This window comes from Pangasianodon hypophthalmus, chromosome 14, assembly GCF_027358585.1.
Source record: "Pangasianodon hypophthalmus isolate fPanHyp1 chromosome 14, fPanHyp1.pri, whole genome shotgun sequence".
In the NCBI taxonomy this organism is placed as follows: Eukaryota; Metazoa; Chordata; class Actinopteri; order Siluriformes; family Pangasiidae; genus Pangasianodon; species Pangasianodon hypophthalmus.
The window spans coordinates 17,197,351-17,225,347 of record NC_069723.1 but is presented as its reverse complement, the minus strand read 5'-3'; the positions used below and the strand labels follow the sequence as shown (position 1 = coordinate 17,225,347).

Below are 27,997 nucleotides of genomic sequence, written 5' to 3'. Positions count from 1 at the left end.
TTAACATTTATTATATTCCAATATAAAGTACATATACATCAAATAAACCTAAAACAGAATATATTTCTCTAAAACTAATGTTTTACAAAATAAAACAAATTTCACAGTAAAATAAAGATTGTTCCATTAATTTCTTTAAGAAATGTACCTGTATAAAGGAAAAGCTCATCAGTTTGTTACAGGTCACTGTTAGCTGTAAAAACACCGTGTGCTCTCACACATATACGTCCTTACGCTTCTCTTATACAGTGTGCATTATACGGCTTAAAAAACTGACGACTTTAACAGCTGAAAATGGAGAATAAGATAATACACTCAAGAGAAGTACACTTGGCAGACACACTTTGTTGAGTGCACTCACCTAGTGACAAAACAGAGCAGAGTAAATCTACAGAATTAGATGTGTGATCATAGCAAAAAGCAAAATTTCAAGTGTTAATCATTCTTTTCTTGGCTGCTGCCTGAGATACACATTCAGAAACATATAAACAGTTACATACACTTAAAGACATGGACTCTCTCTCTCACACACATATTCACTCCTGTGGACTTTGTCTGAGGTGGGTATAGACACTGTCTATAAAACCATCACCTCATATGTTTCTGGGATCCTGTTCTTCTTTCATCATCTGGTCTGGAAATACAGAGTTCAGACTTACTTTATGCTCCATGTTCATGATATAATATCGAAGTGTAGCCTGTAATAATAATAATAAGCTAGAAACAGTGAGGAAGTTGAAACTCGGCTTACTCTGGCAGCGCAGGTCGATCCTGTGTATCCTGGGCGACACTGACAGAAGTTTGGAAACACACACTTTCCTCCATTCTGGCACTTGTGCTTGCAGATGGCTGTAGTTAATGACACAATATGTCTCATCATTATGTGTCAGAAAATCATCAAAAGGCCCAAAAGTAAAAATCCAATACATGAGAGGTTAAAAATAAAATGTAATATATTACAGTTTAATGATCAGCAAGATATCAGTTAGACGTACGAGTCTGGCACTGTAAGCCTTCCCATCCAGCAGGGCAGTGACACGTGTTGGGTCCCACACACTCTCCTCCATTTTTACACTTCTGTAAGCAAACCGCTACATACAGAACAGAGATTATGCTTAATGTGTACGCTTGATATGTTGTAATGCTATCACAACCTACACTGTAAAACATTTTCTGTAGAGTACCGTACAGCAGACAGTAAGCTCCTTTAAAACTTACAGTAAATAATGATAAACATATCTACAGAGAACTGTAATATCCTCAGATAATTCCTGTTCTTTTTACAGTATATTACTGTATGTTTCCAGTAATATACTGTAAATTTCGCAAGTAAAACACTTGTAAATATAATTATAGTATAAAATAAAACACAATGCAGTATGTTTACTCATACGACTCATACAGGATACAACTCAGCAGAACGTTAAGGGTCTTCCTCAAGGATCTGACCATGACAGCCTCTGCTATACTGAGATTTAAACACACAACCTTCTGAACTTTAACGCAGAGCCTTAACCACTGAGCCAGCACTACAAGCTCAACAAGCTTGCACTGATTCAAGTTTTTACTAGCACATAAAGCTAAATTCAAGGTCAACACAAGAAGAATTTTTTCCATTCATACCCCTGCCAAAAACGATAGATATCCCACTATGCATTGCATTTTCTTGTATTTTATTGTAAATCAGTGCACTGTTTTAATTGCCTAATTGTTTAAAGTACAATCCTGTAAAATAATAAAACAGTAATTTGCTGTAAAATAAATACTGTAAATTTACAGCAATTTTTACATTATATTAAACATGTTAAAGACTAGAAGACGTGTCATATATATATATATATATATATATATATATATCACTTACGGACATCACAGATCTTCCCCCGCCAGCCAGAAGCACAGGAACAGGTGTTTGGACCCACACACTTTCCTTTATTCATGCACATTGGATCACACACACCTATGCGCAAACATGGGCGAGAGTGAATTTAAAAACAGTCCTAGGTAACCAGCTTTCTGACAAAAATAGAACTGTCGCATCCATATATAGCAGCATCTTATTATACAACATTGTGCACATAGATGAATGTAACTTAAAACTTAGCCTTTTGTGCTTTATGTCCATGTAGAACATTTACATTTAGGGCATTTGGCAGATGCCCGTATCCAGAGCAACTTTATATTTATCTCTTTTTTTTTTAATACAACTGAGCAGTTGAGGATTAAGGGCCTTGCTCAAGGGCCCAGCAACAGCAGCTTGGTGGTGCTTAGATTTGAACTCACGACCTTCTGCTTAGAAGTGCAACATCTTAACCACTGAGCTACCTCTGCCCACAGTGCTAGAATATAGCACTAACACATTCCTGGATCACAACTGTAGTGTTTACAAGGCCAAATCTGTGTGTGGCTTGTGAGCAAAGCAAAACCTCAATGCCATAATTCCAAAGAACACTTGTGGAATAATGTGGAACAGCAAGTGAAACAAAAAAGGCAGCACAAACTCTAACTGAATTACACACAAAGTCAGTGGAAGAATGGCTTAAAATGAACAGGAACTCGAAACACAGATGGAATTCTTACCTGACAGGATCGGCACTGTTTTTGAGGTATAACCAAGTAACAATTAACACATGCAGATATCTTTGTCTGGGGAGCTATATTATTATAATATAGACTATAATATAGTCATGTAACACTCACTCATTTGACATCTGTTGCCAGTGTAGCCTTCAGGACAGGAGCACACATTGTTCCTCATGCACTGACCGCGGTTTTTACAGGGAGGGTTGCACACAGCTACAACACAAAACACACCACACTGCATTATTCCTTTATTTGTATTATTCTGCAGAACAAATTATCCATTAGACAGACAAATTAAACAGGTAATAACACCTAATGACACATATAAGCAATAAATAATAATAATAATAATACAGTAATATGAGTAAATATTGGCGTCACAGTGGCAAAGCAGGTAGCATTGCCACTTCAGAGCTCCAAAGTCCCTGATTCGATCTTGAGCACAGTTAGAATCAGTGCAGAGTGTCTGTGCATGTTCTCTCCATCTGTGTGGGTTTCTGTTGGGTTCTCCAGTTTCCTCCCACCTCCGAAAAACACGCCAGTCGGTGGATTGGCTATGTTAAATTACCCCTAGATGTAAACACGTGTTCACGGTGTCCTGCAATGGACTGGCGTCCCATCCAGGGTGTTTTCCCGTCTCACACCCAGTGCTCCTGGGATAGACTTTTGTAAAAGTATCACAGGTATCAAGGATCACAAAACACTCTGGCAATGTACCTATCTGGCACTGTGATCCATAGAAGCCACTAGGACATGCACAGATGTTAGGCTTGATGCAGGTGCCACCATTCAGACACACAGGCTTACATTCAGCTGAAAGACAAACAGATTAGAAATTATTATTGAATAGTATTGAGACACGGGCTAGGTTGGTATTTAAGTCACCCTAAACATTATATAATATATTTTTACAATCATTTCAGAGGAATTGCTATGAGTGTGTAGAAATCTGGCACCAGGTTACCAGGGGAAGGTTGATGGCTACCTTTGAGAAAGAAAGTTTTGTGTGACATAAACTAAGCCTGATAATAAATGAAAAAAAAACTGCTGTTATTTAACAATGAAACAGAAAACGATTGATATGGTAAAGCTTTCTGTAAGGAGATTATTTAACATTTTTGTATTACTTCACATTATCTCTAGTGTAATAGTCAAAACTGTTTCCGCCATTGAATATTTTTCTATAACAACATTAATTCCTTACAACACACATGTACTAAAGGATAAGAGCAGGTACCTGAGTTACAAGTTGGTCCATACCAGCCAGGCTTGCACTTACACACTTCAGGAGATACACATTCCCCACCGTTCTCACAGTGCCGGGTACACACCACTGTCACAGACGAAATCAACGTGCAGTTTGTTAAACTGAGTGCAATAATCACAAAACTGGATCTTGGAGCTTCATTTGATCAAATCAAGACAAAAACAATCTCATCCAATGACGCATAAACTGAAAATATACAAGATTTTTAAGGGTAAAACACTGTTTTTTGAATGCACCACTTAAATAAATAAAATAAAATGAAACATCTGCTCACTAATTTCACACCGTGGCCCCACATAGCCATAGGAGCAGGTGCACAGGTTTCTGGACAAGCAGCTGCCTCCATTTTGACACGGCGGATCACATGTAGCTGGAAGACAAAGCAGAGAGAACACTGTGAAATACTTTCCGCTATACTGAACACACAGCAATGTACATGAAGCAGTGCAAAAAATTACATCCTAGCAAGTCAAGATATCTTAAATATCGTCAAATTTAGCTAGTATTTTCTATTATAAGAAGCCAAATTAATAATATAAGCCAAACATAAGAGTATTCAATTAATTTCTAGACATTTCTTTTTTACTAATTTCAAGTTTGAAATAGTCTTGTTCTATTCTTGTTCAATTTAGCTTATTTTAAGCATTTATTTCTAGAAAGAAGCAAAATTATCTACCCATAGAATAAGAAAATTTAAAGCCTGAATTTAGTAAAATGTCTAGAAATAGGTTTAATAATTTTATATTTGGTTTATTGTAATCTTATAATCGGAAATACTACATAAATTGGACTATATTCAAGATGTTTACTTAGATGCTATTTTTGCAGTGTGGAAACTATATTGTATTGTATAAATTCATTGTAAATTTCACTACAAAAACTAATGCATTAGAATGCCAATGATTGAGAGACAATAAAAAAATATCTAGCATGAAATCCCACCTTCCTCACAGGTTGGTCCACTGTAGCCTGTAGGACACTCGCACACGTTGGGCTTTACACACCTCCCTCTGTTCTTGCAGTCAGGACGACAAACAGCTGATAGAAAGAACAGATTTTGAGATTATGGTTTGATATGAGGATCGTGTGTTATGTGTGAAGCTTGCTGAAGATAGTATCTAATGGAAGAAACACAGCTCACCAATGTGGCAGTTATATCCAGTGTATCCTTCTTTACAGGTGCATGTGTTAGGCAGAGTGCACTCCATGTTCTGACCACACGGGTAACGACACATGGCTACACACAGAGCACAAAACCACAATCATGCATGTTATAACATTCTTATGAACTAAACCTGGGCATGTTGTGGAAAATAATCAACAATGGGATGGTGTGATGAAGTGTATTCCTATTACACAGCAATTTTCCAACGACTGCATTTTTTTGTTCATTATAGAATGATGTTATACTTTTTTCCATTTATTTTTATTTAATATTTATAGTTACATTTACATTTCCTTTTATCACTTATGTTATAGCAGTTACATTCCCTTGCCAGCCTCTCTTTTTTTCTCTCTCTTGAAGATAAAATGCAAAACGAAATGCAATTTTTATAGAGAACCCAGAAACTGTAAAGTCCTCTGTCCTGAAGACTTGCCTGTAGTGAAAAACCTACTGACCGTTACAAAGCACTGACACTGAAGACACTGCTAGACAAGGAAAATGAACATCACTCAAGCATATAGTCATCCACTGACTTTAATGGACTTAAAGGCCAATCATTAGGAGGAAGAGCTAACCTTTACAGGTGATTCCATCCCCCCTGTATCCGTTAGGACAGCGGCCACACCTGAAGTGTCCAGTGGCAGAAGGCTCACAAGGCACACCAGGAAAACAGGAAGTGTCATTGCAAGTCCTGCCATCTTCAACAACCACAGGCTCTGAGTCCTCCTCATGAAGCTGCCCTCCAGAACCAGAAACTGTTGCAGGACTGTTATCATGGTTAACAGGGCTTAAAGAAGTCTTTCTATCAATGAGTGATGGTGTCTTCTTGTTGGATAGAGGCCTCTCAGCTATAACAGAGGGTTCTGTGGATTTCTGAGATGAGGAGGAAGTGGAGAATGATGAAGAGAAAAGGACATCAGGTCTGTCCCCTTCGCTAGTGCCCGGTGTTAGCCCTGCAAAATGTTCTGAATGTCAGAAGGCCAAGCCTGAGGAGCTAAAATATTCAATATTAAAATCAATAACCTTGATCTGAATTATAAAGATAATTTCAAGGACACAATCTGTTTTTCACTGGTCTGTTTTCTGTGACATAGCCACCACAACCATGTCCTATTTTATCTTTCCTTACTGTTTTCTGGTCTTGATGTGCAGGTTTGTCCGTTGCCCTGGAGACCTGGAGGACAGGGACCACAGATATATCCAGCAGATGTATACACACTCTCAAAGCACAGGACTCCTGGGTAACAGGGTTGACTGGAACACAGGCTCTGAGCTACAGAAGAAAAATAATTGATATAGATGACACGCAAAATAAGAAAAAACTTTTTAAACGTATAACCAAATTTTCATTGCATTCCAATCAGAAGGCAGATGTACGGTATAGGCAGCATTTTTTTAGTAGTCAAACAATCCAGAGATGAATGCAAGTCTTATTTTGGCCAAATTGTTTGTTTTGCATTGAACACTCATATTGTTGATTGTATGTTTTAAATACCTTGGTTGAATATATCAGGTTATTTAGCATAAGCAACATGCTAATCCCTATCTCAGTAGCCACTAATGCTACCTTGTCATATAGCTAACAAACCTCTGAAGCAAGCTGTAATATAGTCTACAAGGTCTTAATATATACGTGAATCTACCAGACTTTCAGGTCTATGTTTGAATTAGCTCTCGTACCTGGGCTGAGGTTGGGTTTGAATTGTCTGAGGTTGACTCCTTGATCTTCTGTACGGTCTCTCTGTCTCGCTTTACCTTTCAAACCAGTAAAAGCAATTTCCATTAGAGGAGGTTCATCTACTACTACTATTACTACTACTAATAATAATAATAATGATAGTGATTTAGAAGTCATGATACTAGACAAATAATAATAATAATAATAATGATAATAATAATAATAATAATAATAATAATAATAAACTTTATTTTATATAGTGCCTTTAAAAGTAGCTTCTCAGGGCACTTTACATAAAAAACACAATCATGTATAAATACAAACCATAAAAAATAAGCATACATATCAACACTCAAAAAATGAATTCAGCAGTCAAGTAAAGGCTAACCTAAAAAAGTATGTTTTAAGATAAGATTTAAAAGTACCTAATGTCTGTGCATGTCTGATATCAGCTGTGAATTCCATAGTTTCGGAGAATAAGAAGAGAAAGCAATATCACCCATGGAGCGTAAATGAGCCTGAAGGACAACTAAAAGAGCAGACTGAGAAGAGCGAAGGTTGTGTTTTAGGGTGTATAGTGTTAAAAGCTCAGACAAATACCGGGGAGCCAGTCCATGCAGAGCTTTATATATAAGCATGAGAATTTTAAAATCGACTTGAAACCTGACGGGAAGTCATGAAAGGATTCCAAAATAGTAGTAATATGATCACTTGTCCTTGTCCTATATTGTAATTTGTTTAGTGTGGATTTATTTACCCCAGAAAGAAGTGCATTACAGTAATTGATGCGGGAGAAAAACGAAAGTATTAATCAGTGTTTCAGCCACAGAAATTGTTTTTTTTCACAGTCACTGAGCTTAAGTACAAATTGCTCAAAAGGGAATGTGAGACATTCGAGGTATGAACTCACGGATGCAGTTTTTCCCGTCCCCGGTGAAGTGATCAGGACAGGGTCCACACACAAATGACCCTAGTGTGTTTTTACAAGACACCCCAGGGAAGCATGGAGCTGACACACACTCATCAACGTCCTCCTCACACATCACACCTGCAGTAAACACAGCATCAGAAAGACCTAAACCAACCTTAACTACAATAGCAAATGTTTATCTCACTGATCAGTATGTCTTTCTATAATTATATCCACATAGAATAACAACTACAAAAGATTTGTAAGAATATGAGTATGTACCAGTAAAACCTGCTGGGCAGAGACATGTGAAAGTGTTCAGGCCATCCACACATTCACCCCTCTGACACGGGTTAGATTTGCAGTCATTCACATTAACCTGACATCTCTCTCCCTCCAGACCAGCTGGGCAGACACACAGATACTCGCCGCTGCCAGGAGGGAAGTTCATGTTGGTCACGCATGAGGCTCCGTGATAGCAGTCACAGTGGCGAACTGAGACCTGGGAAATGTGTATGTGCTGAAATTACTCAGATGCAGTACGAGCAGTCTCAACAGCACTATTTTTAATCTGAAGTTTAAGGCTAAAAATCACTGGCCTTAAGCTGTTGGTTATTTAGTTTCACTACTTTGACATAAGTGAAGTGAAGTGAAGTGACTTGTGGCCAAGTATGGTGACCCATACTCAGGATTTGTGCTCTGCATTTAACCCATCCAAGTGCACACACACAGTAGTGAACACACACACACTGTGAACACACACCCGGAGCAGTGGGCAGCCTTTTTTTTGCTGCGGCGCCCGGGGAGCAATTGGGGGTATGGTGCCTTGCTCAAGGGTCTCACCTCAGTCGTGGTATTGAGGGTGGGAGAGAGCGCTGGTCATTCACTCCCCCCACCTACAATCCCTGCCGGACCCGAGACTCGAACCCACAACCTTCAGGTTCACCTTCGGGTTGCAAGTCCGACTCTCTATCCATTAGGCCACGACTGCCCAGAAAGTTCCCTTATATTAGTCACAAAGATTATTGTAAAATATGGTATTCTTTTAATTCTCTTATTCTGTTGAACATCCTGCAGAAACCTGAGCTGGATATGCATATAAAATATAATATTGGTGAATTCACATTTTAGAAAGCCACTTGCCACCCTCTTGTGGTCATGATATGCACTAAAAAATGTTACGCATCACATGCAAGTATTCAGACATGCATTTATTTTTAATATGCAGCATATATAGAAAAATGTATTGTTTTGTTTAGTTTATTAGCTTCCCTGTGCTCTTGGAACAAATGCTCACAGAGTGTACCTTAACTGAGTGTGGGTTTGACAGTACACTATAAGTAAACTATACCTCACCTTTACAATAGCCTGTGTCTCTGCATTACAGTCATCTATCACAGCCAGTTCAAAGGTCACAGGGGAGGATGACAGGGCTTTCCAGATGAGCAGGCCGGCAGGAGAGAGAACAGCATCTTTGGGTCCAGACAGCAGCGTGAATAGAACAGCAGAACCTTCTGGATCAGTTGATACAAACTGATACACAAAGTTTTCCCCGTAAAATGTCTGCAGGTGGGTTTGCTCTGAATGAAACACGGGAGGTTTGTTTTCTGGAACACAGTGTGACAATCCAAAAGAAAAAACTTATATGCTCAGGTCTTGATAATGATTACATCACTTACAACAAAGAAGCATATGCGTCTTCACTTAAAGTGATTCCTACTCATTGTGTATAGTCATAAATATTGCATGACAGGAAGAACACAACATAAGAACATTATCGCAAGGTTACAATGACAGGAATGAGTGGTCTTTGAACACCAACATCAGCAATCACACAGATGACTCTTATTTAATCTAAACTGTATACAGTACAGTGTCTTACTCTCACTAATGGACCAGGTGTACTTGGAGAGATCAGGTCGACAGATGAGACAGGGGCTGCTGGGACTGCGCTCACTTTCTCCATAACACTGACCATCAATGCTACAGCTGCTGTTCTGAGAAGGCGGAATACACATCCAAATGCAAATATCATTAAGAATAAACAAAAGAAACGATACAAATTGAATTACAAAACTGAATCACTTTAATAAGCAGCTATAAATATTTTAATAAACTCCATTTTTATGATTTCTTCTGATTTTATTTACTCTCATTCTTGTATGTCTTTAAAATAATGTACTTTATAATTTCTTTGGTTTTTATTTACTCTTATTCTCGGTTTTCTCTGGTTATTTCTTAATGACTTATAGTTTATCAATTGCTGTCCATTTTATGTCCCTATGTGAAGCTTAGTATTCTCTTTTATCATCTTATTAATCTCCTTGTGAAGCATTTTGAGCTGCGTTTTCTACATAAATGGTGCTATACAAGTAAAGATCATTATTATCCTTTACCAGACTTGAAGATGCCATATGCAAATACAAAGAATATCATTAAAAATGTTTGGGGGTTTTTCAAAATCTTGTAACAAATACTGATAAAGAGAAGGAGAACCCTCTATTATATGCATACAGTATAGAAAAGAATAATGTGGTTATTATGTAACTGATCAGTGCAAAGACATGGGCCAAAAGGCACAAAGTGCTAAATTGTTTTCAAACACACATAATGGTTCAGAGGAATGCCTTTCAAGATTTTAAGTAACTGATGTGCAGTGAAGTAATTTTCCATGTTTAGTAATGATTGCAAGCAGGTGTGTGTGAGTGTGTATTGAAATAAATAATAATTGTTTAATGTCGCAGCTCCACAAAAATGTCATTAGACAACAAAATGTACAAAAGCATCCACACTTTTATACCATTCAAGAAATCCAGATTGTATGAATATGAAAGTTAGAACAGCCCCCTTATACATGGTCAACCCATGACCTGGTGAACCCGTGTTGCTTGGCCTACATTTGCGTAATCAAACATACAGCATACCAAATGCCAATATTTTACAATGCACAAATATTTGTCTGTGTTTAAGTAACTCAGATTTTCCAATGATGTTTTCAGATCACTTCTGCATATTTGACCAGTTTGCACAGTCAAATGTTTAACGTTGTAAGCTATAACAGTTTAGCAAAATGTATATCTTCAATATATCTACATTTCTACAAAGTCACTCTTCGCAACTCAATTTCCTGAGTTCCTTCCAGACCTATTTAAGAGCTATTACTACATGTAGCTTTAAATTAGGCCACTATAGACTGCCACAAAGACATACGACTAATACAATATAGCTAGCACTAAAGATCTTATTGTGTAGAAATCTTATTATGTAAATCTTACACTTACACACCTTTAAAGTGCACCGAACCCCACTGCTGAGTGTGCAATCTTGACACGTGCCATCAAACAGTGTGAATATCTTGGCATTACTGAAGCTGTAGCCATCATTAGAAACCTACACAAACCAGAAAGAAGACAAAATAGCTTGAAACAGGTTGATTGTTGCCCCTTTCAGTGTAAATACTATTCCCCTAGTCTCCTATACACAGAGTTACTAAAAGTTAGTGTGTGTAAGCACAGCTTGATAACACCTACAAAAACGTGCAAGCTGTGTCTTTCACATGAGCAAAATAGCATGATGTGTACGTTGTGTATGTGCCTTAATGAATACGCAATTTCAGGCATTTCCACTTTAATATGCAAAATACAGTGTGGTGTTAACATAAATCCATCACTTTTACATGTGTAATGTGCTTTAAGTTCAGGATAATTAAATTTGCAGGTGTCCTTTTTGTCAATTGAAGACAAAAGTCTTGATGAGTGAGTTTGTCTAATTTTAGATGCCTTAGTGTGTCAAAACAATGTTTCTTATTGTAAAAGGTTAATACATTATTGTCGCTGAAAAGCGGGCTTCATATTACACATTCACGACATGTTCACTCCTCTGATGCCAACAGCATATCAAACACAGACTTTCAACTTTTTCCAAGTCACAACGCAAACAATATAAGATGATTAAGTTAATATTAAAATGATTAAGTTAGAGGAGTGAGAACTGGAACCATCCATGTCTCTCAGAGTATAAAAGGTTTGACAGGCACCTTGATTTGCCAGCGAGTGACAGGTGGGTGATGGACACCAGCAGACTGCACATCTTCAACAGGGAGCTGGCACTGCAGGGCAGAGGAGCTGAGGAACAACGCAGGAACCATCAGAGGATCACCCAGTGACCACTCACCATCTATTGTCTGTACAAAAAGGAGACACTGTACACAGAGATACATCCAACTATATAAAGCATGAACCAAAAAAGAGTGGAGAATGACGTCACCTTCTCCTTCATGACTTCACATTTGAGCTCAGATGTGTTCCTAAAGCCTTTCCCAAGAACTTTGACATTGGAACAGGAGCTGTGTTTAACATCACAGAGTCCTCCACCTTCCAGTTCAGTGATCTCTGGGGTCTGATCTGCAAAAAGTTTGAAGATGTTACTGTTATTGTTTTCCAATAACAGCATCTACTGATGTGCTTTGTTCCTCTTATTCCACCATGACTCGTGACTTTTATCCATTTATAGTGACAATTAATGTTGTGGAACACCTGTGAGACAAGTTAGTTCCTGTTATCACTATAAACTGCTATAATTTTATAAATACTTAATTTAAATTTTTAAATTAAGCAATATCTTTTTATCAATCAGATCGAAGAATTCAATAGCGATGAGGTATCAATATACTATAATGATTGCATATAATATAATATGTAAATAATATAGCAGTATTTTGTGTGCTGTGGGAAATCATAGTATTTGTACTTGCTGGCCCGTTCTCCAAACATGTTTAAAGAATAGATTCTAATGCTAAAAACATTTACAGCAGACATTTTTTTCATACATGTTTACCCCTTCTGGACTCACCAGAGACCTGGCTGCAGTCATACGAGCCAAACCCAGGAAAACACATGCAGCCACGCTCGGTGCATTGTCCATTGCCACTGCAAAGATTCGGGCACCTAAGGAAGGCGAGTATGTCCCGGAGCTCATCCCTTCTCCCCTCTTCCTGTACCACTCTCCTCTCACACTCATTCTCCAGAAGGGGCACAGTGGCTCCCAGCCAGGCTCTTTCATCCTTCAGCTGCTGGTCTATCACACACATCTCCATTGCCTTCTCCATCACCTCATCCAACAGGCCAACACAGCCAAGCGCCACAGTGGAGTTACGCAAGGCATCACCACACAGTCGCCGGGCATCCGCCTCTGTCAGGCCAGACTCAGTAGGCCACGTTGGTGCTGGTAATTCAGGATGGGTGGATAGAACCTGATCTTCAGGGAAGAAATAGTTAAAGCCCTCTGGCTCTGACTGGCTTACACTCTGATAGGCATGGGACGACGGAGCTTGTTTGTGGTTCTGGCGCCTCCCTCGACTCCTATTGTTATTCTGGGTGCCAGTATCCTCTTGCTGCGCCTTGGGATGGTTTCTGGCACTATCTGTGAAATGCTTGATGGGTCTGATATACTCTGCTGTGACGTCCCGAGCAGGGATTATAGAAGGGGAGCGAAAATGGGACAAATGAGAGCAGGGGAAAGAGCTGGAGGGAAGACGAGCTCTAAGGTTTGATTGGCGTGGTTTTTTCTCACAGTGGCAGAAGTGGCGGATACTCATTCTGCTCTCATAGGCTGGGATTTTGTCAAAAAAGCTGCTGCTTGGTGCGAGCCTAGGGAACAAACACATGAACATCATTCCTTTAAAATTCCATTTTCACTGCATGGCACAGAATGATTTGTAATAAATGCCATTAAATACTGCTAATGACCAACAAGGCAGGAAGATCATATAAACAACTGGTTCTATAGAAAATATGCTTCTTAACACTATTCTTGCGTGATATAAAAAGTGATATTTTAATGTGATATAACATAACAGCGTAAAATATTCTAAAATGGTCAACAAAAGGCAGTGTGATCATGCTTGCAAATATGTAACAATTTAACTCAATTTAAATGTATAAAACATAATAAAAAGTACGATGATGGTTGGGACATGGTGTTTGTACCTTAACTTACCAGTTTATTACTGTGAATCAGACAAAACGGAAACCCAATCCTTGCACATTCAAATTTTTCATGAAAAATTTTTCATCAGGTTCATAAAAAGTGAATAAGAAGTCTTACCTCCATGTGTTAATAAAGGAAATGCTGTCTTCTAAAGTTTCCCCTCCTGCTCTGTGGTAGTCATTGAGTGGTTGTCCATCAAAGGTTCCACAAAGACCCTCAGTGTGGCTCCGATCAGAACCGGGGGCCATCACAGTCAGGCTCATGCCCCAGTCAGCTACATCCGCCCGCACAAACGCACCTGAAGAGAACGTCAGCTAGAGAAGAGAGAGTTTATAACGTATATATTCATACATCTACACAAGTGCTGCTCTTTCTGCTGCACAAGACCATATGACGTATTAAAACTGTAATACTGTATTAAGATAATTGAAAACTATAATGACTCTAGCAACCTAACAAAACACAAATTACAATATTGGAACTCACAATTGTATACAAGAGTTATTACTAGCACTACCCTATTTAATTTTTTAGTTTAGGTAACAGTGCCTTACAGTGACTTTGCGACCCTGATAAGACTCAGTGATGCGAATGCCGCTCTTTGCCAGGTCTCCATTCTTCACTACGAGGCGTGGCTTTGTTTCTCCAGCCAATCCGTTACACATGTCAAAGGAGATGACCTCGGCTCCATCCCTGGCTGCAAAGCCACACACACAGGACGTGGGGTGGGCTGTTATACTAGCACACTCCCACTGGCGCACGTGCACTTCGAACAGCCGATTTGTGCTCTTGTACAGCACAAATGTGCCTATATGGAAGTTATCATACCTCCTAGGAACAAGGAACAGGCAAGTGCTTACTGGTCAATGCTTCCAGTACCTTTTTAGATCCAAACCATGTGGATCTGGCTTTTTTTTAACTCGCTCACTTACTCACTTACTCATGCATGTTCTTGTCTTTTGTAATATGTTGTAGATGTATTACTGTACCTGCCATCAAACGTTATGATGTGAGGATCAGTGAAAATGTAACAATAAGCAGGTAGGATATCCTTTACGATGATCTAAAAAGAAAAAAAAAACATAAAAATATACATATATATATAAAAATAGATCATTATGTATATGAGCAATATCTTTTTTAATACCTGCACACTTTCTGGTGTATATCCATTCCAAAGGAAATCGGTGCTGACTATAGGTTTGACGGAAATCTCAGTGCTTCTGTCTCCATCCTTGCTGATATCGGTCACCGCGCTGTAGTGAAGCAGCACCTGGCTGCACACTCCCTCATGGCAGGGAGCATGAGACAGCTTCACCTCACAGGAGGACAGAACCAGATCAGGACCCAGCACTTCCTCATCTGAACAGAAAATAAATTAGAAATGGGCACTTCAAATTTAAACTTCAAAGCAGAAGCTTGTAAATGACTTTGTCCTTGTCAAAATAAACATTGTTTTCAAGAGATAATTAAATGCAATATGTTTATGTGGTTGCTAATTACACACCCCAAGCCATGCAACTTCTTTATAAATCTTTTTCAACCAGTGGACACGCTTCTTTCACTACATGATAAAGTTGATCCCACAGGTTACTGCAAGTGACTGTTATGGCTGAACATTTTCAGTACTACACTTTGTTTACACATGCTGTGTCGTGTGATGGCTTGGTTGCGATTTGCAATTTGGTTGCAAATTGTATTTGAAAGTTGCCTCCATATGTCTAGCTTGTGTACATAAGTGTACATTCATTGCCAATTCTTAGTGTGCACAGTAGAAACCATAACACATAACAGTGATTCAATTTGCTGTATTGGTCAATGCAGGTTTTATTTTAGTCACTGATGGTTTGAACATTGGTTATGCTGATACACACGGCTTGTTAACAATCTAGTAAATAATGTCAGTTTCGGTAACCTTATTGTAAAGTATTGTCTACTAATTTAAATGCCACATATGAGTGATTATCAAAAAGATCTCTACAACTCAACGGAATAAGCAGCAGAAACGGAATTTTCTGTAAAACACCATAGTTACAGTGAATGTATGGCAGTGTTATAGATATATGTACCTTGGCTGCTGGTGCTGAGCTGTAATGGAAGAGTACATGTCTCTGAACGACAGGGTACGGGAACAGTGCTCTCTATGACCAGCTCATGCTCCTTTCCATCCTCTAAGATGGAGGAAAGTTTGGGCTGCAGCTACAATCCAACCAAAGCAAAGAAGCTATGTAGTTACATGTTGTGATGAATAGTCTAACCACATGGCAATCAAGAAAAGAAAACAGGATGTCTGTGAACATACTCGAATCCCTGCAAAGAACTCCTCACTCTCCGCCGCATGACTCCGTCTGTCTGGGGCATCTAGAAAGAAACTGGAGCAACTGCAGTAGATCTGTACAAAATGACAGAAAATCTACGTCCATATACAACACGGTAAATAGGATAAATAATACTACTAATAATAAAAGGTATAAATGGGGTCATGTTTTATTTGTTGCAGTAGTAACTGGTAGCCTATTTTATTATTTATGCACCACTGTACATAGTATATGGGTGTATGTAATTAATATTATATAGCATATATTCACTTTGCTATGCTATGATATGATGCTATGTTATGATGTACTGTATGTAAACTGTATACGTTGTTCTATAAAATTGTCTACCCTGTCGCCAAGCCGTAGGTTGATACCATCCAGCTCGATAAAGGCTGAAGTCTGTAAGGTTGTCTCCTGCCTGAGTTCCTCTTTGTTTCCATTTGGGGAAAGACGCCACCATGTCACCACAAATCCTAGAGAGCTGTTCCCACTATGGCCATCAAACGTACACTTCAAAAGCACACTGGGGCCTGAGAGCTCAGCCACGATCTCTGGTACTGATAGAGATGGAGGTTGCTTATCTGTCGAGAGAAAAGGAGAGTTAGATGAATTAAGATGTGCCCCATCAAGTGCAAATAAAAATACATGTTAATGAATTTATATTATCTACACATATGGGAAAACCTGTCAGATGTCAGCTGAATTCTGGCAAACAGCCAAAAAAGAAAAAAATCATGTTTTGACCCATTTTTTTTAGTTTTAAAACTTGAATTTAAAGAAATCAGAAATATATTTCACCAAACCACCTGTGCTTTATTAAGGTGAAACCAATAATTGTAATTAAGAGTCCCTAGCTTGAGTCAAAACACAGGAGAGCAACATCAAACAGGTGTCATCTATAATCAAGGCTGCAACACAGGCGAAAGTGGAAAAACCATAATGCAGAAACAAGAAATAAGAAAATGAGGCTCATACTTTAAGATACAAATATGCATGACAAGACTTCACAACAAAACAAAGAAACAGCTGGATATAAATAGACAAACTACACCAAAACTGACACAAAACAGGTGGACACAATTGGGTAACAAGCCATTGACAGGACAGGGGTGGAGACAGGACTAGTACAGAAACAAAAACATAAACAGAAGGTGCTTGTCACCATGAAGGGGCAATCCATGACAACAACATGAAAATGTTTCATTTACTTTTAAATCTTCTCCAGATTATGTTCTTGCAAAGATCATGCTGGATAAGGAGGCAGTTTAACAAATGCGATGGTGAAAACAGTCAGTCTGCTTAAAGACGTCTAAAACCCTGCTAGCTAAGTGTGATTTACTCGTACAGTGATGTCACGCTTTCACCAAGCTGTTGGATAGCTATGAGCCGTTGTAAAATAGACATATGCATATTCAGTTTGTAATGAGATACCATCTGTCAAAATGTAGGAATAACTGTAATGTGATTAGGAAATATCTCCTATTATAATTGTAATTAAGTTACAGCCTCCATATTCACAAAACACAAAATAATGAGGAACTCAAAGTCATTGTGGAGAAGTTCTGCTTGTACAGTAAGTGAGAGACTCCACTGGGCCCCACTGATACCAGCTGAGTTATTACTCAATTCCAAGGATGCCATGGCAACATCGCAGGCTAACACACACAACACATAAACACATGTGCTAAGCTCATTAAGTAGACATTCTGCAGATTTGGCATCTTTGACCGTAATTATTTTGGCTTGCATGAAAAAGAACCTCTAGAAAACACAGTGCTTCTAAAAATTAAAATGTACACAAGAAATCATTAAACCATAAAAATTTATTTATAATACCATTCTCATTAAAAAAACAGGATAGTGCTAGAAAGATCAGCACTGAATTAGTGGACACATAAGTAACTGGGCTTGGTATAATGTCAAGGAATAATTTTTAATAGCATAAGAGAGACATTATTGCACAGTAAGTTATGATAAACTGGCATTGGGTTTACCGTTGCAACTTCCATCTCTGCTCCTGTGCTCTGGTTCACAGATTGGTTCAATGGAATCGGACATTTCTGTACAAATAAAATTCAGGGAAATGCAATAACAAACATATGTAAAGTACTAATAGTGAAAAATAATGCTCATTAATATACAGCATCTGTATAATTAGGAGGCAGGATGACTTGCCCTCAGCACAGTAGGCCATACATCCCTGAGTAGGCCGGAGCTGATACACATAGAATTGCCCGCAGTTACGCACGGAGACAGGCATTCGAAACAGACAGCACTCCTTACTGGGTCCACTGAACAACTGCCAGGTAGCACAAGCAGTTAGCTTCTTAACCTCCAGGGGGTGCGGGAGGGTCTCCCCTTCAGCTAGAGAGAGCCACACTGGAGCTTGGGTACCACAGTGATTCACCTAGGCAGATCATAGAAAGTTATAGCTTTTAAATATACACTATATGACCAAAGGTTTGTGGACACCTGACTATCACACCCAGATGTGCTTTTTGAACATCCTATTCCAGATTTAGTCCCCCTTTGCTGTTAGAATAGCGACCACTCTTCAGGCAAGCCTATCCACTAGATTTTGGAGCATGGCTGTGGGGATTTGATCACTCAGCCATAGGAGCATTAGTGAGGTTAGTAAAAACTAGGTTCTTGTGCTCTTGGCATAAAAGAATTACACCTATGATTTTGGATTTGTGTGAAAAGGAACAAAGGGACCAAAAAAGACTAAAAGCTTTACTGTTCTTTTTTGCTCATGTATCATTGTTACTTGGAAAATGGAAGCTCCACCTAAATAACTACAATGTACTTTAACTTTTAAGACAAGAACTCTAAAGAAATTTTCCAACGTCTGTATGTAAACATACAGCATGCCATGCTTCCGATCTTTGGTAAATGAAACATATTTACTGTACCTCCACACACTTGGTGGGCATTTGAGCTGGTTTATCAAAGATCTGGAACTTATACCAGCCAGGTGTCAGTGAGTGGTCACAGATGAGCTTCTCCTGCCGGCCAGACTGGGGAAGCTGCTGAGAGCTAAAGCTTGTGCTCCGGTACGGGTTCTGCAAAACCATGTGACCCCCTTGACTGCACTCAGGAGGTTCCACTGAGGACACACACACAGAAAAATCATAGCATCATATATTTATTCAGAAACATCATTCACTGTTTCCCACACATCTGACATAAATATAACCTAAGGACAGGAAACAGTGTTATTAATACAATGCAAAATCTGCAAGTGAATTTTGGATTTTTATGTTTACCTATGATTAAAAAAGCTAATTTATATGAATGTTCAAATGTGGTTTGAGATGATTTACAGATATCTGATGTATGAAAAAACAGAATGATTACCGAGAACAAAAAAGAAAGTGAAATGGAAAACATTTTCTTCCGTAATGTTACATACATACTGTATTGGTTGACATGATACTGATATTAATAATTGCTAAAATATTATTAATAATATTAATAATCAATGGTTATTTACCCATTAAAAATTTAGTTTTAAAAGTGATACTAATGACTTGTCCAAAATGTGACCAGAGATATGAACCAACAAAGGTAGAAAAATGTTTGATTTCAGGATTTTTAAAAATATGATTACAACTATTGAAATGGTCAGTGGAATTATTAACCCATAATTAAAGAAAAAGAAAGAACTGTTTCTGTTTGTGTTTTATTCCTATGTTTAACCCTTGGTGTTCTACTCAACATCAGAATTCCATGACAGTGTAGAATTTAAAATCAAATGTTTTGCATCAATCAAATAGTTCTGACAAAAAAAAAAAACAATTTTAACAACTAACAACTCTTGAAAAGTTGGACTGCATAAAATCTTCAAGATGAGCACTCAAAACCATGATGAAAACAATGACAGCCATTCAAATTCAGCACAAGGCAAGTGAAAAAAAGTAGGGGTTGGCATTATAGCAAAAATATTAAAGATATTTGCATAATACTTCAGTTTAAATATCGGACAAGGAACAAGAAATTAAAAACCAATGCCATCTAATGGAATTACTTAGTACTGTAAAAGCACCGATGACACCCGCAATACTCTCAGAATAGTGTGCAAAAATTTAATATATCATGATTTCAATATCATATTGTCATATTCCCCAGCTCTTGATAAAAGAACACTGCACAAATGTCCTTAAAAATGTTTTTAATATGTCATTTTTCAATGTAATGTGGTTCAAGATGACAGCGAGAAGACATATCTAGTATGGACCCATGATATGATTCAAGCAGCTAAACTGACTGTTTTGAAGTTAGATTTACACTGTTTGTACTTACATATGTATTATAAACTGTGCACTAAAGCTGAGACTGTTCTAACAGATCTAAACACCATTAACCTAGAAACATTTGCAGACATGGGTGAAGATGCAGTTCCTCGAAAGTCAAAGACGGTCTCCATTCCCAACACTTCTACCCCTACTTCCAAAAACATCTTACCTTCTTTCAACTCCTTTACAAAAAGCAGTGCTGAATCTCAACCACGAAGGAGAAGGAGGTCAACAAGTGACATCGATTCCAAAGACGTCCCTCAAGCATCTGCCAGAAGATGTGCTTCTCAAGAAAGCACTCCCACAAAGATGGTCCAGCTTCATACAGTATGTTGCCGTTCTAAGTCAGAATCATATGCCAGCCACAAGCCAGATTCATTGTGTGGTGGGATCACAGTCTTCCCCTGTCCTACTGAGGTCTCTAGACCTATTGTGATTTGGCAGCGAGAGGAGAGAGAGGAGATGAAGAGGATGGCCCAATGTAAGAGAGAACAGGCAGCTCGAGTCACTAAGTTGGGCCTGGACAGTAACGTACTAGCAAACCGAGAACAGTATTCACTGGAAAATTACCTCCAGTCTGTATCCTATTCAGTAATCCCATCTGAGCATATGTCACTTGGGAATATTGACCTGGAAGTGCCTAACAATGAGACAGCTTTGGAAATATCACAGAGCAAAAACACTGATTCATTCCTCTTAACAGAAGGTGATGTATCAGAAGTAAAAGATGAAGTCAGTGAAAATCTTAGGCCATTTGATCTATCTCTGAACAATGGAAGGGAAGGTGACCAACAAAATGGGGAAGATGTTCTTACAGATCTTAATACCAGTAATCTAGAAACATTTTCAGACATTGGTGAAGTCATAGTTTCCCCAAAGTCAGAGACTGTCTCCAATCCCAACACCTCTACCCCCACTTCTAAAAACATCTTACCTTCTTTCAGCTCCTTTATAAAAAGCAGTGCTGAATCTCAACCACGAAGGAGAAGGAGGTCAACAAGTGACATCGATTCCAAAGACGTCCCTCAAGCATCTGCCAGAAGATGTGCTTCTCAAGAAAGCACTCCCACAAAGATGGTCCAGCTTCATACAGTATGTCGCCGTTCTAAGTCAGAATCATATGCCAGCCACAAGCCAGATTCATTGTGTGATGGGATCACAGTCTTCCCCTGTCCTACTGAGGTCTCTAGACCTATTATGATTTGGCAGCGAGAGGAGAGAGAGGAGATGAAGAGGATGGCCCAACATGAGAGAGAACAGGCAGCTCGAGTCACTAAGTTGGGCCTGGACTGTAACATACTACCAAACAGAGAACAGTATTCACTGGAAAATTACCTCCAGTCTGTATCCTATTCAGTAATCCCATCTGAGCATATGTCACTTGGGAATACAGATCTGGAAGTATCTAACACTGTGGCAACTTTGGAACTGTCACAAAGCAAAAACACTGATTCATTCCACTTAACAGAAGGTGATGTATCAGAAATAAAAAATTGAAGTCAATGAAAATCTTAGGCCATGTGATCTATCTCTGAACAATGGAAGGGAAGGTGACCAACAAAATGGAGATGTTCTTACAGATCTTAATACCAGTAATCTAGAAACATTTTCAGACATCAGTGAAGTTATAGCTTCCCCAAATTCAGAGACTGTCTCCAATCCCAACATCTCTACCCCCACTTCTAAAAACATCTTACCTTCTTTCAGCTCCTTTATAAAAAGCAGTGCTGAATCTCAACCACGAAGGAGAAGGAGGTCAACAAGTGACATCGATTCCAAAGACGTCCCTCAAGCATCTGCCAGAAGCTGTGCTTCTCAAGAAAGCACTCCCACAAAGACGGTCCAGCTTCATAGAATATGTCACCGTTCTAAGTCAGAATCATATGCCAGCCACAAGCCAGATTCATTGTGTGGTGGGATCACAGTCTTCCCCTGTCCTACTGAGGTCTCTAGACCTATTATGATTTGGCAGCGAGAGGAGAGAGAGGAGATGAAGAGGATGGCCCAACATGAGAGAGAACAGGCAGCTCGAGTCACTAAGTTGGGCCTGGACTGTAACATACTACCAAACAGAGAACAGTATTCACTGGAAAATTACCTCCAGTCTGTATCCTATTCAGTAATCCCATCTGAGCATATGTCACTTGGGAATACAGATCTGGAAGTATCTAACACTGTGGCAACTTTGGAACTGTCACAAAGCAAAAACACTGATTCATTCCACTTAACAGAAGGTGATGTATCAGAAATAAAAAATTGAAGTCAATGAAAATCTTAGGCCATGTGATCTATCTCTGAACAATGGAAGGGAAGGTGACCAACAAAATGGGGAAGATGTTCTTACAGATCATAAGACTAGTAATCTAGAAACATTTTCAGACATCATTGAAGTTATAGCTTCCCCAAATTCAGAGACTGTCTCCAATCCGAGCACCTCTACCCCTACTTCTAAAAACATCTTACCTTCTTTCAACTCCTTTACAAAAAGCAGTGCTGAATCTCAACCAAGAAGGAGGTCAACAAGTGACATTGATTCCAAAGACGTCCCTCAAGCATCTGCCAGAAGCTGTGCTTCTCAAGAAAGCACTCCCACAAAGATGGTCCAGCTTCATAGAGCATGTCGCCGTTCTAAGTCATATACCAGCCACAAGCCAGACTCATTGTGTGGTGGGATCGCAGTCTTCCCCTGTCCTATTGAGGTCTCTAGACCTGTTATGATTTGGCAGCGAGAGGAGAGAGAGGAGATGAAGAGGATGGCCCAACATGAGAGAGAACAGGCGGCTCGAGTCACTAAGTTGGGCCTGGACTGTAACGTACTACCAAACAGAGAACAGCATTTACTGGAAAATTACCTCAGCACACCAACAAAGGAGAGCAAGGGGAGCAACTAGTGAGGACGTCTTGAAGCATGATAAAGATGTTTATAAAAAAGAAAATCAAATTGTGCATTATATTCATCTTGGTATTCTTTTGTTCCTCTTGGGTTAAAATCTTTTGTTATGCTGGTTGAATAATATTGACAACACTGATTCACCTTTTGCCTTGTATAGACAAAAGAACGCATAAATTAAACTATTCTACTGATTGAATTTCAAATATTTTTTTTAAAAATAAGCTATAGAAGGCAAAAACTGAGGTAATTACTAATTACAGGGATAATTTGTAAGGACAAGCAGTGATCTAGCTCCCAGAGAAAGGTTAACAATGGAAAATTCTTTTGCATAGGGGACAATGCAAACAGATTTCTTTTAATTCTACAGAACTTTTGATGAAATGAGATACAGAAAAAAGTAAAAACCAACATAAATAAATTAGTCTTAGTTAGGTACTGGTGGGATGAACATCATTTTCCCAAAACATATTCCCTCAGTTGATGTGCTGAACATGGTGGCGGAGAGCGTTGTCTAACAACGACCTATAGGTGCAAACAATGCCAGTAAAATAAATATCTCCCACAGTATAACACAGCCACTAGTTTTTCCTTTAATCTGTCACTCATTTGTATATGAAACTTGCGAAACGTAAATGTGACAGTTAAGGTTGAGGTTGGAGGTCCTTTTAATGATGACTGCAAAGATGGATCACATTACTTCTGTATCATATTGTAATGACCAGGCCTGCAGTTGGCTTGCCCACCAGAGGGAGACATGAGCAGTCTGCCAGTTAATTATTCTCAATCAGTCTCACCTGTCCCTGGCTCTATTTAAGGGAAGCTTGCCACTTGCTCGGTGCTTAGTCTTGATGTCATTTTCTGATGGCAAGACTAAGCTGGTATTGGTAATTTTGAAAACTAGAGCTGTACTCTAGCCTTTCCTCTGCGCCAGGTTGGCCTTGCCTTGTCAACCTAGCCACTCTCTCGATTTTTCAAGTTCCTTCTCTTGAGAACAACCCAAAAAAAAAAAATAAAAAATGCTTTCTACTTTTGAGTGCTGTCTTTCCCTTCAGCCTCTTTGAGGAGAGAAGGTGTTTGTTTTCTTTTTTTCTGTTGTTTGTCTTCAGTTTCACTAAGAGCTCTGTTTACTGTCCCACCTGCACTTTGGCACTGCAGTAGATAGCATGTTGGGTTCTGAGTGCTGAGGTCCTGGGTTTGTGTTCTGCTTTAGGCAGGCACGAACATTAAGCCAATAAAAATATATTTACTGGGTGATTAAAATATGACCAACTGAGTTAGATTTTCTACTAAAATTTCCTCTTGCACTCTGATCCATTAAGCCAACTCTGGCCAATTTTTCTGTCACTCCTGTGGGAGTGAGGTACTGTTGCACATATTTTTATGTGTGTGTATATGTGTGTGTGTGTGTGTATATATATATATATATATATATATATATATATATATATATATATATATATATATATATATATATATATATATATATATATATATATATATATAATATAATATAATATAATATAAAAATGTCTGAGTGTAACTGATGTAACAACATCCAGCAAATGCAATACATGTGATAATAAATTAAAAATGTAATTGTAGATTATTTCCTGGTGATTGATTGTGTGCATTGTCAACAGCTGAGTGCACTATAACATGCTTGAGGGTCTAAGCCTACTGAGTTCTCGCAGAACTCTGACATGGTCAAATACAGCACTATGACTGTAACACTTAAACCTGTATTGCATAAACAAGCAAAGCATATCTAGTAGCACGCCATATAATATTCAGAGGTAACATTTTCATATGCATTCCTGTATATAAACTGCATTCCTACAGAAGAGAGCTTTGGAGATGACTCATGTTAATGACCTTTGTGTTTTTGAAGGACATCTGTAGAAAACATAATTATGCAAGTTATGCAGATGAACAAAGTATACAGCATGTATTGTTTTAATGTATACATTTCTGAGGAAATAGCTTTTTTTCCCCAACTTTTCTTAACTTAATTAATTTGAAATGAATTTAATTACATCACTTTAATGTTTCAATCTGTACATAATTTTAAAAAATCAGGTTGTTTTACATAGTTAATTGCTATATAAAACAGGAATTAACTAAATGAAGATTTAAATGCCAGTTTAATTTATTTTTCCCCTTGCACTTTTAGTTTAATTTTTCCATGCAATTGTCAGCCATAACCAGGAATTGACACAAACAGTAATTTGAGACTGCTCTTTTCCTCCATTATAAGACTTATTAAATATCACTGCCGATGAAAAAGATGACACCTTATAATAATGTAAACCAGTGGGATACTGAGAGTGCCTTCAGAGCTCACCATAGCAGATGAAACATAGAGCAGATGCATTTTAAAGTGTAGAGGACATGTCTGAGTAGGCCTTACACATGGAAATAAATGTTAGCATATTCTCTGAAAACAGTCTCTCCTGTAATTGAGCTACACATGTTATTAGGTTTGGTCAGGTTAAAAAGAAAATTGGTTACAGACATCTGTCCAACATTATTGTGGCAGATTAAGAGCTGATGAGCTTTACCATGATCACTACAATTAGATATAACAGTAGACTCAAGACTTTTGCTCTCACAGGATAATCAATATATTCAGATATACAAAGTTTTACTCCTAAATGTTATAAGCCAAATAGTACTTCCTGCAGGTACACTATAAAATCCCATTAAAAAAAAAGTCCCCTTGTGGGGTGTTCCTGGTATGCAGTGGTTAGTATCTACCAAAAGTGGTTCAGGGAAGGACAACAGGTGAACCGATGACAGGGTCATGGGCACCCAAGACTCACTGATGCCTTTGGGGAGCGAAGGCTAGCCTGCCTGGTCAAATCCCACAGAAGAGCTACTGTAGCACAGATTGCTGGCTACAGCAGAAAGGTGTCGGAACACACAGTGCATTGTAGCTTGGTGTGTATTGTACTGTGTAGCCACAGACCAGTCAGAGTGCCCCTGCTGACCCCTGTCCACTGCTGAAAGTGCCCACACTGGGCACGAGTGCATCAGAACTGGACCATAGAGCAACAGAAGAAGGTGGCCTGGTCTGATGAATCACATTTTCTTTTACATCATGTGGACAGACAGTTGCATGTGTGTCGCTCACCTGCGGAAAAGATGGCACCAGCATGCACTATGGGAAGAAGGCAAGCCGGCAGAGGCAGAGTGATGGTCTGGGCAATGTTCTGCTGGGAAACATAGGGGTCCTGGCATTCATGTGGATGTAACATTGACATGTAGTGCCTACTTAAACATTGTTGTAGACCAAGTACACCCCTTCACGGCATCGGTATTCAGTAATGGCAGTGGCCTCTTTCAGCAGGATAATGTGCCTGCCATTACTACATGCACTGCAAATAACTGTTCAGGAATGGTTTGAGGAACATGACAAATTTCAAGGTGTTGACCTGGCCTCTAAATTCCCCAAATCTCAATCAGACTGAGCATCTGTGGGATGTGTCACAGATGTTCACCAAGCCCGCCTCCAGGATCTTAGGTGGCCCATATAGTGTCTATAACATGACTGACAGGAGGTGCATCCAAACACACACAAGCATTCCAGACCGGAAGTTCCAGCCTTTTTTTTTAATTTTTTAAATTAGGCTATGTTCTACATACGTAAAAGTATTGTTACTTGTAAAAGTAAAAAAATAAATAAATAAAAATAAAAAAACGACTACTGCACCTCTAAGGCTGCTTCTACTGTACGATTGTGGTCAGTATAATGCAGAGAGCAGACATGAATCGCAGATAGGGAATGAATTTCTAGGTCCTGGGGTAAAAGCAGTCGATTTACCAAGTCTGAGACCAAAGACGGACAACAAACAAGTTATGGCAGTCATGAGATCAGTGCAAGATTCATTTCCAGAACAAACTCCAACTCCTGTGGTGGAGCCAAGTCCACATAAAAGCTGAGAAGTAGCCTTCATGACTCAGAGCAGTTCAGAAGTGTGACATGAGAATGATCAGTTTCAGTGCGCAGATGACCATGTGCTGTCACGACATAACGGTACATAATCATAATCATGATCGTGCATTGCATCATTTTTATCCTGTTCTATCTACAGTAGAGTAGTACTGTGTTTAGACTTACCAGACCGCGCGCTGTCAGCGGTGTAAACAGCAGCAGCAGCCAGGCAGATAAATCCCAGCCAGATGGCTCTCATTGCTCTTCCTAGCAAAGTGGAGTGGAATGGCTGCTCTTTTCGACGCTTCGTCCCTCAGAAGCGGTGTTCAAGAAGCTCAAAGAACAGTCAAGTTTGTCCTCACTGGATATTCCTAAATCCGAACTAAAAAACCCCTCCTTATTTCGCTCCACCTCAGCAAAGCCGCTGTGGGTATCAGAGCGCGCGCAGCTCTTCATCTGCTCCCGTCCCGCGCGAGCGCCTGCGCCACTTCATCCCCGGCGCTGAGAGAACGGCGGAGGCGAACCTGGATGATGTGGGGCCCAGGCACAATAATAAATGCATGGGGCCCTTCTGTTATGTCTTCATGTTACCCCTAATTATGCATATAGCCTAATTATGCAATGCAGATTTAAAAGTGGTCAAAACACATCTAACAGAACATAAAGTATTTTTTACAGCTTCATGCTGTGTTCTAGAAATAGGAAATCAAACCTCAGTGAGGAAACAATGTCCATCTTCAACTATTTACAGTACGTTGTCACCTTAAAAATGCTGCTTACAAGCCTTAGCTAAAGCTAAAATTAGCTAAATTAGCTAAATGCTGCATTATTTTAGATTATTTCAGATTATTTAATAATAGTGATGATTATAATTAATATAGTGAAGGCAAGAGTGAAAGAAGGGGGGGGGGGGGGGGGGTTTCAATATACAGAGGTTTATTCAATTTGCAGAGGTAACTAGTATATGTG

The 27,997-nt window shown here is 38.9% G+C and overlaps 1 protein-coding gene across 6 annotated transcripts; it reads right to left on the bottom strand.

The window, feature by feature from the left end:
- Nucleotides 1-2: 2 nt before the first annotated feature.
- Nucleotides 3-27,549, bottom strand: vwde (von Willebrand factor D and EGF domains). Of its 6 annotated transcripts, XM_053239888.1 has the most exons (36): nt 27,215-27,549; nt 21,139-22,913; nt 20,775-20,844; nt 20,374-20,631; nt 18,822-19,015; nt 18,085-18,316; nt 17,904-17,969; nt 16,258-16,490; nt 15,894-15,983; nt 15,661-15,790; nt 14,739-14,953; nt 14,581-14,654; nt 14,146-14,422; nt 13,709-13,905; nt 12,455-13,251; nt 11,870-12,006; nt 11,640-11,786; nt 10,889-10,993; nt 9,486-9,600; nt 8,960-9,210; nt 7,886-8,105; nt 7,604-7,741; nt 7,119-7,145; nt 6,696-6,770; nt 6,145-6,288; nt 5,591-5,968; nt 4,992-5,087; nt 4,793-4,888; nt 4,125-4,220; nt 3,821-3,916; nt 3,301-3,396; nt 2,701-2,796; nt 1,865-1,960; nt 996-1,091; nt 752-849; nt 4-634 (listed from the first exon to the last, which is right to left on the bottom strand). In XM_053239888.1, exons 5-36 carry the CDS (start codon nt 18,981-18,983, stop codon nt 626-628), a joined length of 5,085 nt encoding a protein of 1,694 aa, XP_053095863.1. In that variant the 5' UTR covers nt 18,984-19,015; nt 20,374-20,631; nt 20,775-20,844; nt 21,139-22,913; nt 27,215-27,549; the 3' UTR covers nt 4-625. The 6 variants fall into 6 exon arrangements, 5 of the variants coding, with proteins under 5 accessions (XP_053095863.1, XP_053095864.1, XP_053095862.1 ...); XM_053239889.1 differs by lacking the exon at nt 20,775-20,844; XM_053239887.1 differs by lacking the exons at nt 21,139-22,913; nt 27,215-27,549 and having other exon boundaries at nt 20,775-20,914.
- Between the last annotated feature and the right edge of the window lie 448 nt (nt 27,550-27,997).